At 46.3% G+C, this 12554-nt stretch overlaps 1 protein-coding gene across 1 annotated transcript; it reads left to right on the top strand.

Moving 5' to 3' along the window:
* Window positions 1-5346: 5346 nt before the first annotated feature.
* Window positions 5347-6517, top strand: TRI4 (Cytochrome P450 monooxygenase; the record flags this gene model as incomplete). Its single annotated transcript, XM_031147051.1, has 4 exons — window positions 5347-5563; window positions 5619-5952; window positions 6005-6218; window positions 6308-6517. The coding sequence occupies 4 exons, from the start codon at window positions 5347-5349 to the stop codon at window positions 6515-6517; spliced, it is 975 nt and encodes a 324-aa protein (XP_031007670.1).
* Between the last annotated feature and the right edge of the window lie 6037 nt (window positions 6518-12554).

Genomic DNA, 12554 nt, shown 5'->3' with positions numbered 1-12554 from the left:
ACGGTTAATAGCAGCATCAATATCCCCCAAATCAATTTGTGAAGAGATGTTTCATAATTACATTGATTCTATAAGATCGCACAGTATTCATATAAAAATAAGAGCAAAAAGCATGATGCTTCATTAAAGAAGAATACTGAACAATAGCCCCCCTACTCCTCAACTGACATCATGGTACTAGGGTGTTCCGAGGTGGCAAGAGCGCCCATTATTTCAGTGAAGTTGCTCCTGAGCTCGAGAGAAGAGCGTCATACTGCTTTTTATTCATATAGTCTTGAAATTCTGGACGTAGAGCACTGGGGCCGGCAGCTGCCTGGTGCTCTTGCTCTCGAAGAGCCCGAAAATTGTCACCGGATTCGCTGCGACGCATGGACGAAGCCGACCGATCCTTCCTGTTCTTTGTCTTGTGACTTGAGAACATTTCTTTCTGGCGCGCCTTTTCTTTTGCGACAGCGACAGCGGACGCTGCAGCAATTTTGTCTTGCGTTGCGCGTTTACCAGAGTGAGACGACAGAGGCCGATTCTGGAGCCCCTGATCGGAGTCATGAGTAATGATCTCGTTCTTTTCTCTCGAGAGTCGTCGGCGCTTCTGTTTCGCCTTTCTGCGTTCTCTTTTCGCCTGGTTGCGCTCCCTCTTTTTACGTTCGTGCTTTCCAGCTACGTCCAGCTTTGCTTTTCGAGCGATTTCCTCCTGATTTGCCCTTCCTTGGTCTTCTCCCTCCTGACGTTGCTGCGAGCCTTTCTGGACCGTGTTCAAGAGTTTTTCCATCTTCTTTTCCTCTTTGGCCTGATAGACTCGCTTTAGAATTGCCTTCTCGTCTTCTTTCAACGTCGGTTCCAGTTGCAAAGGTCGGTTGTCAGTTGTCCCACTTCCTGCTGAACCGAGGGTGACTGTTCGTGATCTGACCCAAAGCACCTCGCTGTCCTTGGGTACTTGTGGGGTATCCTGTAATACAGATAGCGTTCTGCTCTTAGGGCGAATGGCAGTATTCGATCTCTGAGTACGTTCTCGTGAACATATGTCGTCATCCTCTGCATCCTCTTCAACCTGGGGGTTGCTTAAATCCACCGCAGCCGGCTTGTTGTTAACTTCATCACCGCTAGCCTTTCCCCGTGCAAATCTTCCATTCTTGGCTCGTCGTTGAAGGGAGGGGTTAGGACCATCACCCCTTTCCGCTGCAGTGCGTGCTACCTCAGTCAATTGCCTGAGGCTTTTTGCTTCGGACTCTGGCCCATCAATCTGTGGCGCGAGCAAGTTGGCACGCTGGGTTGCTCTGAATTCGGCGATACGGTCCGGACAAAAACAATCCCGGGCGGGTATCCATTCCAACTCTTCCCAGCCCACCCACTGAACAAGGAACTTGTGTCCACCAGGTCTCCTTTCGTCTGCTATTCTTTCAACATCGTATTTCCCAGGGGCGTAATCTGTTTCGATAGACTCCATGACTTGGTCCTGTACCACCTCATCGCGCACGTCAATATCAGCCTCCCGAACTTCATTATTCCCCCACAAACGCCAATTATTGTTTGGATGGGCCTCGAGATATCGAGGGTTTCCGTGTCGCGGACGAAGTCTATCTTCGTGCCATCGTTCCGCCCAATCCGGCCAACGACGACGAGATCGCACAGACAAACCGTCATTCGTATCTCCAGCAGCTACCCTGCCCAATACATTCATGTTGTATTGAGGTATGGTAGAGCGTGCTCGCAAGTTATGTCCTACAAATCCGTCAGCATCTGATGTTAGTCGTGAGTTCTGGGCATCTTGCCTTCCATTTCGGCGATCACATCACCATCCTCATCCTCATCCTCACTATCGCCAATCACAACTGTATGCATTTGGCTACAGGTCTTCGAAGATGGTCCTGGGCTCTTGCGAGCTTGGCATCTAGGTGTAGGGGAACAAGGTGAAGACCTTAGTGGAGTCTTCGAAGCGGTTCGTGCCAAATCTGGGAGATCGGAGAGGCCTGGCAAGTCGTCCTCAAGATCTTCACCACCTTGCAGGACTTTGTCGAATCCCTGTTCCCACTCCTCCCTCTCAGTCGGAGTCAGGTTTTGTAGCCCCTCCTGGGGAGAAACGGTGTTGTGAGGTTCGATGGGCGGCATCTTTTCGGTCACACGTACTGGAGTCTTGCATTTTCCCTTCTGTACGCGTGCTCGATCCGGCGACTGGCGTCCTGCGAACAGAGTCCGAGGCGTATTAATAGCAATCCATCCGCTGCTTGTATACCCAGAGTAAGGAAGGATTGGCAGTGGGTTTTGAGGCCAGGGGGTAGATGAATATGCCATTTTTCAAGATTCACACGCGTTCACAGAAGTCTCGTGAGCTGTGGAAACACTCGCAGAAATCTCGCCCGTGACGACGTTTTAACTGAAATTAACAGCAAGGCTAAAATCAGGAGGTTTTGACGTAGATCTAGAAGCAAAAGAGGTTTGAGTTTCATTCGTTAAAATGTTTTGTGTGTGAAGAGGTTAGAAGTGAAATTCGCGTTCGTGAATTGAGGGGCAGTGCTCGGATGGTGAAACAAGAAAAAGCAACACCCAAGAGCAAACTTTAGACAAGGAAAAAAATGGTAGATTGCAGATGAAGAAACAAGTAGATAGTTCTGTTCAGGGATCCCATCCAGGATCTCTATTGCAACTAAATTGACCAGCATGCTGGTGCCCATCAACTATGTCCATGGAACGGGTGTATTGATGCCCGCACCAACGAAATTCTGGCATTATAGGCCGATTTCGAGAATGACTCGAGGTATCATTAATGTCTGATGCTTAAACGAAATTTCAACGGGAGAGATCATCGCGTTGCATCAAGTTCCGTAGACGCATTGTGGTGGCTTTCAAGTGGCATTGTGACTCCGATTTGTGAGATGCGTTGTCAACACCTGCTTGCCGTGACTTCACGCCTACTGATGATTCTCATGTGACTGAGAAGCCTTAAAACACGAAGTAACAGTATTTTAAAAGCTGAAGTAGGAGTATTCTGGCATCCCGATCCCAAAAAGAATCAGACAACAGCCCCTCGGAAATCCACATTCACACTGATGTCTCGAATCCAGGCGCCGTGGTGACTGCATTCGCCAAGACCAAAAACTTGTTGGGTGAACCCAGTGTTGTTGTTTATAATGGTAAGCAAGCTGCATAATATTGCCCGAGAAATATATAGAAACATTTACTGATATATGCAGATGCCAAAAGTCGGAGAACTGACCGAAAACCCGCCCGAAGATCCGCTCTTGCTCAAAGTAGAAGATTTTGAGAAGGACTTGGTAATCAATACTACCAGCGCTTTCGTAGCAGGCCAGCAAGCTGTTCTTGCCTTTAAATTGCTCCGGCGCTCCTCTTCAAAGACTAATTTACACGGGACATAACTTGAACGAAACCGTCATTCCGGGGTTGATGGATCTAGGTGCTGGAACAAGTGCGACGGCGCATATTATTCGCACTGCTGCTGCAGCGTACAAAGAGGACAGATTCAAGGACGTGCTGATTGCCTTGGTCTTTGAGGAGATGGAGCGGCTAACGAATGGATGGTAGATTCTATTATGCGAATGAGCGCACTGCTAATGGAGGACCTGCTTGGTCTAACATTAGTGGAGAAGCTCTCGGGAAGCTCTATGTAGAGCTAGCTGAAGGGAAGGAACAGGGACCTTGGCAGCAGACTTTTGTGAGGGGGGACTAACATATGCAAAGTTGATACCTAGGTATGCTCTACTATGTCAAAGGTTATATATATCCTCGCTTAATTGTAGTACCTTTATTACAAGTATATAAGCTTCTATTAGTTTGCAGCTTTATATATTTTACTATATGTATACCTATAGAGTTCTCTGAACTTACTATAGGCTTTCTGCTAGAACTGTACTAGATGTTAGTTCTGCGAGCAGTTCTTTAACGCTATTATCATCGCTGTTACTATAGAGATCGATAATATTAAGAGCCGTCGCTTTCTTCACGGAAATACTAGATATGACTAACATATAGAATATCCTACATTTTTTTCAATTACGCTTTCCTATCTTTCTAGCATTATAAAGCCAGCCTAGTTCGGCCATCATATGTAACTACTCGGGTCATACTCTCACACATGCAGGCTTGCCTACGGCGGAATTGGAACCTTCAAAAGTCTACTCAATAAGGTATATATTTTGAAATCAAGAGGGAAAAAGGGAGTAGGAAGCCATCCTTTCTTATACTAACAAATTCAGATAGGCAGGTTAGGGAATAGGTATGAGTCATTACCCCACCTGTATCCACACAGGGTTGGTAGAGTCAAAAGGCATTCAAACTCGGAAGTTGGAAATTATCCCGCCTATATTCACAAAAGCTAGGTAGTACCAAAGGGCGTTCACACTCGGAAGTGTGAGTAACCTCAATGACGTAGGCTATGTGAATTCTGGAGGGTGGAGGCACATGCTCCCAGCACGTGATGCACCAGCATGTCACTGGCCTGTGACAGCATAAGCATGTTCTTAGGATTATATACACCTAATTCGAAATAAGCTACTAGCCTCAGGCGGCCTTTGCATTTCATATCTCTGATTGCACGACTTTTCACTGAAAAGGCTCTTCGTTCTGCTGTGAAGTTTCGTAGCATAGCATATAGACCATAGTGTGAAGCTTATTGAAATGTGCTATTACAGTATATAATGAACAGAAAAATATAGTATATCTATCAGTTGGTCGATACCTAAGAGTCGGAATACTTCGCTCTCGGATCCCTCTTCGGTATGACTCGTCTAGTGGCTGCCAGTTGCTTGAATGATAATTGGTTAACATTATCTAGTTCCACATAGGCCGACATGCATGAGAGCGACAGTTTGATCACAGCTACGAGGTGAGTCAGCAGCATTGGCAGGATATAACTACCTTCGGAGGCGGATGCACAATATACACACAAAGTATTGTTACATACAGACAAACAGAAGTTGATGCATGAGATGTGCAGGAGGCGGTGCACCTCGGTGAACCCCAGCAGACCAACTCATTCTCGCAGGGCTACTTTTACTCCTCGAATGTTTATTCCCGGGCAGTTTGTTCCTTGAGACGTTTTTATAGCTCGATATTTGAAATGTTGTGCATTACTGGTTAAGCGGTTAATCTGTAGGGGATGCTGTGGCTGTCATATGGACTTGAAGGTGTGGCTGCATTGTAGGATGATGTGGCAGGAGCCGACTACATACTTGTACTCGTTCGTGCTCGTGAAGGCCTCAGGCTTTACATTATCTTCATGCATCGTCCCTCGTCCTCGTCTGACAGTATTCATGCTTTCTTCCGGATTTCTAACCAACTCTACCTGTCATTCCCTCGCGCAGGCTGTGTCCGGACAACCCAAACTTATCCACCATGGTCTTCTTTACTCTCTCAAATCTAATTCTTACCTTCCTTGCCGCTCAGCTGCTTCAACTCCTATACATAGTCGTACATCGTACTATTCTCTCACCATTAGCCAAGATCCCCGGCCCAAGACTCGCGGCGCTAACAAGTTGGTATGAGTGCTACTACGATGTCTTTAGGCCCGGTCAGTACGTTTTCAAGATCAAGCAGCTGCATGAGGAGTACGGTATGTCTCAGGAAGTGCAGGCCCTCCTTCTATATCTAAGACGTTTTCTGCAAAGGCCCTATTATTCGTATCACTCCCCGCGAAGTCTCCGTCTCCGATCTGGCCTTTCTGGATACCATATATGCACCTGGAGCTCATTCCAAACGCAACAAAGACTTGGAGAAAGTTAAAGCACTGGGTATCAATACTTCGACTGGTGGAGCTATTGAGCATGACCTCCATCGTAAGAGACGAGATTCGCTCAATCCCTTCTTCTCAACGAAAAGCGTGATGAAGCTAGCCCCCCAAATCCAAGCAAAGACTGCCCAACTCGAGGATATATTTGCTACTAGTCTGGCGCAAGACAAAATTGTGAATTTATCAGACTTCTACTTTGCCTTTGCAAGCGAGTAAGTTACCCCCTATTGTCTTGTCATGGCCAGTCGTCTGAAACACTATCAGCGTTGTTTCTCAGTACTGCTTCAGTCGCAACCAGAATATCCTTGCCCGCCCACAACAGGCAGCAGTCATGCGAAAGAATGTAGTAACTGTGTTGAGAGGTGTTAAGTTTAACCTCCACTTTGCTTGGGTGCGAAGTTTGATCCGCATGCTTCCGGCTTCTCTATCAGGGCGTTGGGTGCCTCAAGGTATCAAAGACATGTTAAAGTTCAGAATGGTAGGTTCTCCTGTCTTAAGAATATACTGAGTCGTGGATGCAGCGAGTGCTAAGCAGCTTGAATCATAATACTAACTGAGAATACACAGCAAATTCGTCGAGAAATTCAACAGATACTCGAAAAGAAGGACACGGATACTCACGAGTTTCCCCATTCTATATTCTACGAACTCAGAGAAAGCCCAGCACTTCCAGCCTCGGAGAAAACCGTCCAAAGATTTGAAGATGAAGCAACATTGCTTGTCATGGCAGGTCTGCTGCCCAACCAGCGCTCAAACTCAAAAAGTCGTAAGGACTGACGAGAAAAAACCAGATCTTCTGGTCTTTTGATCTAGTTCAATGCCTCGCGTTCGGAACAGCAAAGCTCTCGGTCATTTTCTTCTACCGACGCATATTTTGCGGCCGTGTGTTCAACGTTGTTAGCATTGCAATGGCTGTTGTTGTATCCATCTGGACCGTCGGCTTATTTTTTGCGATTCTCTTTCGCTGCGGAACAAAGTTTTGGGCTCTCTTGTAAAACACGGTCTATCCCTACCGAATATTAAGACGTTTGGGTACATGTAGAGTTGCTGCTAACTTAGAACAGGGCGCCTTTGAAATTTCTCCTTCAGAATTGCTATAATAGTACCCCGATGTTCCAAGCGTTTACAATTTCGGATGTCATAACTGATGTCCTGATACTTCTCATCCCAGTATACTGGATTTCGAAACTACAGATGTCAATAAGGAGGAAGTTGGGGATCTGTGCCATCTCTTTTCTGGGTGCGGTGTATGTTCAGCCAATAATTCTTTTCATGCCTCTGTGTATACTCATATCTCCATAGTATTGTTGGGGCTGGAATTGCTCGCCTTGTAATCTTCCTTCGACAAACCAACAGTGTGTTTTTGCATCCGAAGAATGTCAAGTAAAAACGCGCGCAGTAACTAACTTCAAAATAGACCCCTATCTTAATGCTGATGGTATTGGGCACTTAACGACCGAAATCTGGTGGTCGATGATCGAAATGGGCATTTCCGTCGTTGCAGCTTGCCTGCCTACTCTCAGACCTATATTTGGGAAACTCTCGCCAGAACGCATAGTGCAGAGCATACGAAGCATGTTCTCTCTGCAATCGCTTAATTCTTTGACATCCAGTGCCCGTAAACGCCGAGCAAGATCCGTGGAAGACTCGAGCGAAAACAATTCAAGATACATACAGTTTCCAGACGATCAAGCTTCAATAGAGCATTATCATCAAAATCCCAGCGCCCACATCAATACAGTTGAGTCTATCAGACTGAGAGATCTCGAGGCACAGAAAAGTTTGGGCAGTATGCCAATCCTTGCGACAACTGCAAGGTAAAACACAATCATTAGTTAACTTCGGTATTGTATGGAGATAATTAGAGACCTAGATCGAGTTCTAGGTACGGTAAGATGGTGTTCATCTACGTGTTGCAGCTTTCCAGGAAGAATCCTCAACAATGATCATAATTGCTGTGGTAAGATAGGCTTAGGCTTTGTGTGTCCCCATAACTGCTATAGTAGGAATTAAAAAAGAAAATTTATATAATAACTACTATGCACAGCTATATATAACACTTAGTTAAAGTAGCTAAGTATTTATTCTAATGAACTAGGAAAAGAAAAAGAAAAAAAAAGTTGCTTTTATAATATAAGACCTAGGCTGCGCTTATCATAAGCTTAGATAATAGGTACTAAGTATAAGCGCTGCTGCTATGTATATAAAAGAGCCTTGCTAAGCTGAACTAGCTAAAATAGGAGGCTGGAGATAATCATTTTAGAGCTCTAATATACGTCCGAGCTTAATACAAAGACTTATAGACATATTTCGTATTCAAGACATGAACGTATTATTATGACCGACCTATGCTATCGACGCGTCTTCCTGAGCCTTACACCGCGCCTCTTGGTGGTAATATTTCAGGGTCCAGGTCAAGTAAAAGCAGGAGGAACGCATAGACAGCCCCACTAGCTTTCGGCTGCTTCAGTTCCGCTTTTTGCGTCAATTCAATCAGAAATGACCAAATTTCTGGCATCTGTAAAGGTTTTCTTGTTAAACAAACTATCCAAGATGAGGAATGAAAATGATTCTGAGAAGAATGGTGAGGTAAAACAGAAATAGATATGAACATACTTTCTCGCGCACTACGGTTTTCTTTGCTCTCCAGTCCGGAGAAGCTTCTATATCAGCAATGTAATCCCACATACCTGCACTATTTGCCAAAGCCATAGGAGCTGAGAGCTGCATCTTCTCACTGCAATCTTGACTACTGCCCCGCCGCCCTTCGTCCCACAACAAGTCTTTCCTCCCACACGAGAATTCGTCAAGAAATAACTCCTCGGCCGCTCGTGTAATCTGCTGGTTGTAACCTTGGACTTCTCGATTGCTCCAGGTCTTGGAGCTGGCTTGTAGAGAGGCAATAAGATGGGGTAGGGAACGAGATCGGCTACGAGATTGTGCCCAGTAGAGGACGTTTTCTTCGTGGAAAGAAGCCGTGTAGTACTGTAATAACATGTCGTCGATACTTTCGAATCCAGCACTTTCAATAGCACAGATAACATGTTGGAATCGAGATTCGAGATCGAGTCCGGCGGGATAGGGGAACGACGTTGAGGAGTTGATGGAAGATGAGGGCGTGGGTAGCATGTGAGGAGTTGGGTTGCTATTGTTGTTGTTGAATTGATCAGAGTTTAGAGACCGTAGCTTTTCTACATCTGCACCATTTGTATCCAATGGGCGAGACTGAAGCTGCTGCACTGGTGGCTGGGATGGGTTCATTTCACTTGGTGTATGTGTCGATGGCTGACCCAGCTCAGGCTTCCATGGGAGTCCGAGTTGTTGTTGATCATGTTGCATCAGAGAATCGCCCCTCTGTGGTGGAATTCTACCATCTCTGCAAGTGAGCTCCTGGATATCATGTTGTGGGTCATGGTTTCTGGCCATAAATCCTGGAATTCCTTCAAATGGGGGTTCTGAGTTGTGGATGAAATACTGCTCCAGATCTGGGTTTTGGCTCAGGGCGTCCATTGTCTCCAAATAAACAGGTTGTGAGAGGCCTGTCGTAGTGACATGCCACTGATTCTGAGCCATTGATTTCGGAGATTTGGTCAGAGTAGCTAGTGGAGTAGTTGCAGAATTTTGTCTATCTGCATTATTTTTCTGCGTATTCGTGTTCGTGCTGTTTAGCCCAGCGCTGTTGTTTCTTGATACGGCTACAAATTAATGTCAGCTGTTGATCAGGCTCCGAAAGGTTAGTTACGTTAGTATGGTCTGGATGATAACACGTACTGCTGCGGTGCTTTCGCTGTGCCAACCGATTTCGCTTCTTTTTGAGTTCCGCAAAGTCGTTAAGCACAAGTACATACGGACCTTCGCTGGCAGCGGAAGATGTGTTATATTCTGGCTCATGGGTACCGTTCATTTCCAATGTGCTGTCAAAATCTAGAAGTCCCAGCACGGGCACGCCACAGAAACGGCCCTAGTCGTTAAGTATATGCAGGGAAAGACGTTGTGTCACTTTCCCACTGGTTTCCATTGAGCTCCGTAGTGTTCAAGTAGACATTGCAATAGATGTAATGAAGACTAATAAGCTGTCAAGAAATAAAAGAAGAAAGTGTCCCTCAGCTTATGAGGGGTCAAGCTTTACAAAGCTCAAGTACGGGACGTTCCGTTCTCCGCAGACTTGCGAGCGAACCACTCAGAGGGCCGGTAGGGGTAGGATTCATGCAGGATTCTCGCACGGGCCTTAGACAGAACATTTCCGGAAAGCTTATCCTACTCCACATATACTTCGTCCCAGGCATGATAAACCCCTGGTTGTGCCAGGGGTGATTTTCTATGGCAGCTCCTATTAGAGGAGCCCTGCCTTTACAGAATATTTAGGTATAGCGCGCATAGCAGTGAAGGTATTATGATTCAAACGGTAGAGATAATCACACATGTTATTATTCCTATATTTATTCTATTTATATTATCTACATACTTATTTTAAGCCTCTTGGGTTCTTCCTAGACTGATAGGTTTCCTAGCTTATTTCATGCGACTTAATAAAGTAACTACGTAGTTTCCGGCATACGAGCACGAATACAATACACTGAATACAGGGTCTCGTTGTCGAATACGCATGTCTCTCTCTGCATGTCTGCATGATGTGTATGTAGCCTTTACTTGTATTGTATTTGAGATACGACTATCTCGACTATTCCCCGCCTCAATGGAGGTTAATGAATAATCCTTTGAGCCACCATAAATACAAGGGGATTAAGCCAGTGATAATACTGTGTCTAGGGTACCCTTATCGTGAATAGTGGGGTAGTTGTACGGGACTTGTACGCAAGGGCATTAAGGCCATTAATTTATATAGGATCCTACATTTTATGGAGCCTTTATGTGATTCAACCTTGATATAAGGGGGCGGGATAGCAGGGGTTATGAATGTTCTTGTTCTAGTATACTGTAGGATCGCTCCCCCGCTGCTCCCGTGGGGTTCATCGCATTAGACAATAAGTCTATGATGGTTTAGTAGGCGAGCTCGGCAAGAGATACTTCGTCCCAGGCGTAAATATTCCGCCAAAGAAAACAGGTGCAGGGGAATAACAATGATAGTTTAAACACCTTGCAAATTACGCCCGTAACGAAGTAACTCCGTTTGAGCTCTATGAATGGAGGCTTTAACGCGGGTGAAAGCAATACCAACAGATTTGGTGAGGAATGCCAAAGCGAGTGCATGGATGCGATCGATACTTTTGACCATTCACAGGCCTGAAGATCCCTCCCTTCCTCGCAAGGTCCCTGGCTCGAAACATAACGTAAATAAATATCTACGGAGCGCAAGGTTGCCGAGGTCCCCGTGCTTTACCCATGTCAGATTCCTCGTCAGAATCCTTGTCAAGCAGAAAGATGCAGATTATTTGGGGACAACACCATGTACTGCATATATTCATGACATCACCGATTCACGCGTGAGGCACAGTCAAATTACTTTTACAACTGCGCTTCATTCTAGCAGTTTTCAGACTAAAGTATGAAACTCATACGGGCACTCGTCTGGCCTGTTCTTCATATCCATCGCGATGCCCAGAAGCTTTTGGAAGTCAGGAAACCCAAGTCCCGTCGCCGGGTCCCAGCCTTCTGTGGCGTTCCATGACACGTAGGGGATCACATTTGCACCCGGGATAACCTGATGCCTCTGAATGTTGCTGCCCACACACCCGATACTGCCTCCCAGTGTGATGTCGGTAAGGGCGCGCACGCCATATTTGTACAGCCACGGGTTCATGAAGCCCATTGCAGGCAGACCAGCGCGAAAGCGCGCATCATTTAAGAGGCCAACGAGCGCAGCCCAGGCGGCGTTACCCCGTGTGCCTCCGCTGGGTGCAATGGGTGTACTAGTGAAGTCACCCTGAAAGATAATTAACATGTCAGCTAATAATTTGCGGATTGTGAGGGCGGATTATAAGGAAGAGGATGAGGGAGACCCAATGACTGACTTGATAATCAGGGAGAAAGCCCTGGAGGGATAAGTCAGGCGATGCCCGGCCAGTGGCGCTGAAGAATGGCGTATAGTAACGCAATACCTCGGGGCTGATATGGTGGTTCAAGTATGTGCTAACCGCCTCATTTTGCCAACTCGGCCTCTCAAAATAGTCTGAGAAGCCCCCAGATGAGATGTTCCATGTCATAAGTGGGTTCGTTTGGTTTGTTTCGCCAATGCTTGTAACGTAGGGACAGCTTGCAGGAAATTGAGGAGTGAAACGGGGCGTATTTTGACCGTCGTTACTTAGACAGGCTGTGCCAGGTCCTGCCCCTGCCATAGTTTGGACCACAGTAATGCCGCGGAGGCCAAGCATGCCGATTGCGTTGCAGACATGCTTAGCGTAAGCGCGAGGAATGGTTTGTTCGTCGTCGCTATACGAATGAGTAATTACCTGTGGTAGTTCCGCATTCGTCTTGCCAAGCATTTGTGTATACAGTGCAAGGTATGGTTCGTTGCCATTATCTTCCGGGAGCGGCCCATCCGCGTTTGGGATATATCCTGGCGCCAAACCACCGACGGAGTACTGTATCAGTGGTAGTTGACCGTTGGTCAGGGAAGTATAGGTGAAAGCATCGAGGTCTTCGAGATGCTCGCTCATAGCGCTTGGTTCTTGTGGAGTCAGGCCGCCTTGAATGACTTCGACAGTGAAATTGCGAGAGGGGATTGCGTAAAGTTCTTCGTATGCCTCAAGATCTGTATAGGAGGCAGTCATGTTGAAAAAGGCGCCCCAGGCTATTCTGCTGCCAGAGCTTGAGTTTGCCTCATAGCCGTTGATGTTGTAGATGTTTCGCAAGC

The sequence above is a fragment of the Lachnellula hyalina genome, assembly GCF_007821495.1.
Source record: "Lachnellula hyalina strain CBS 185.66 chromosome Unknown contig00025, whole genome shotgun sequence".
NCBI lineage: Eukaryota > Fungi > Ascomycota > Leotiomycetes > Helotiales > Lachnaceae > Lachnellula > Lachnellula hyalina.
This window is presented reverse-complemented; position numbering and strand designations above follow the sequence as displayed.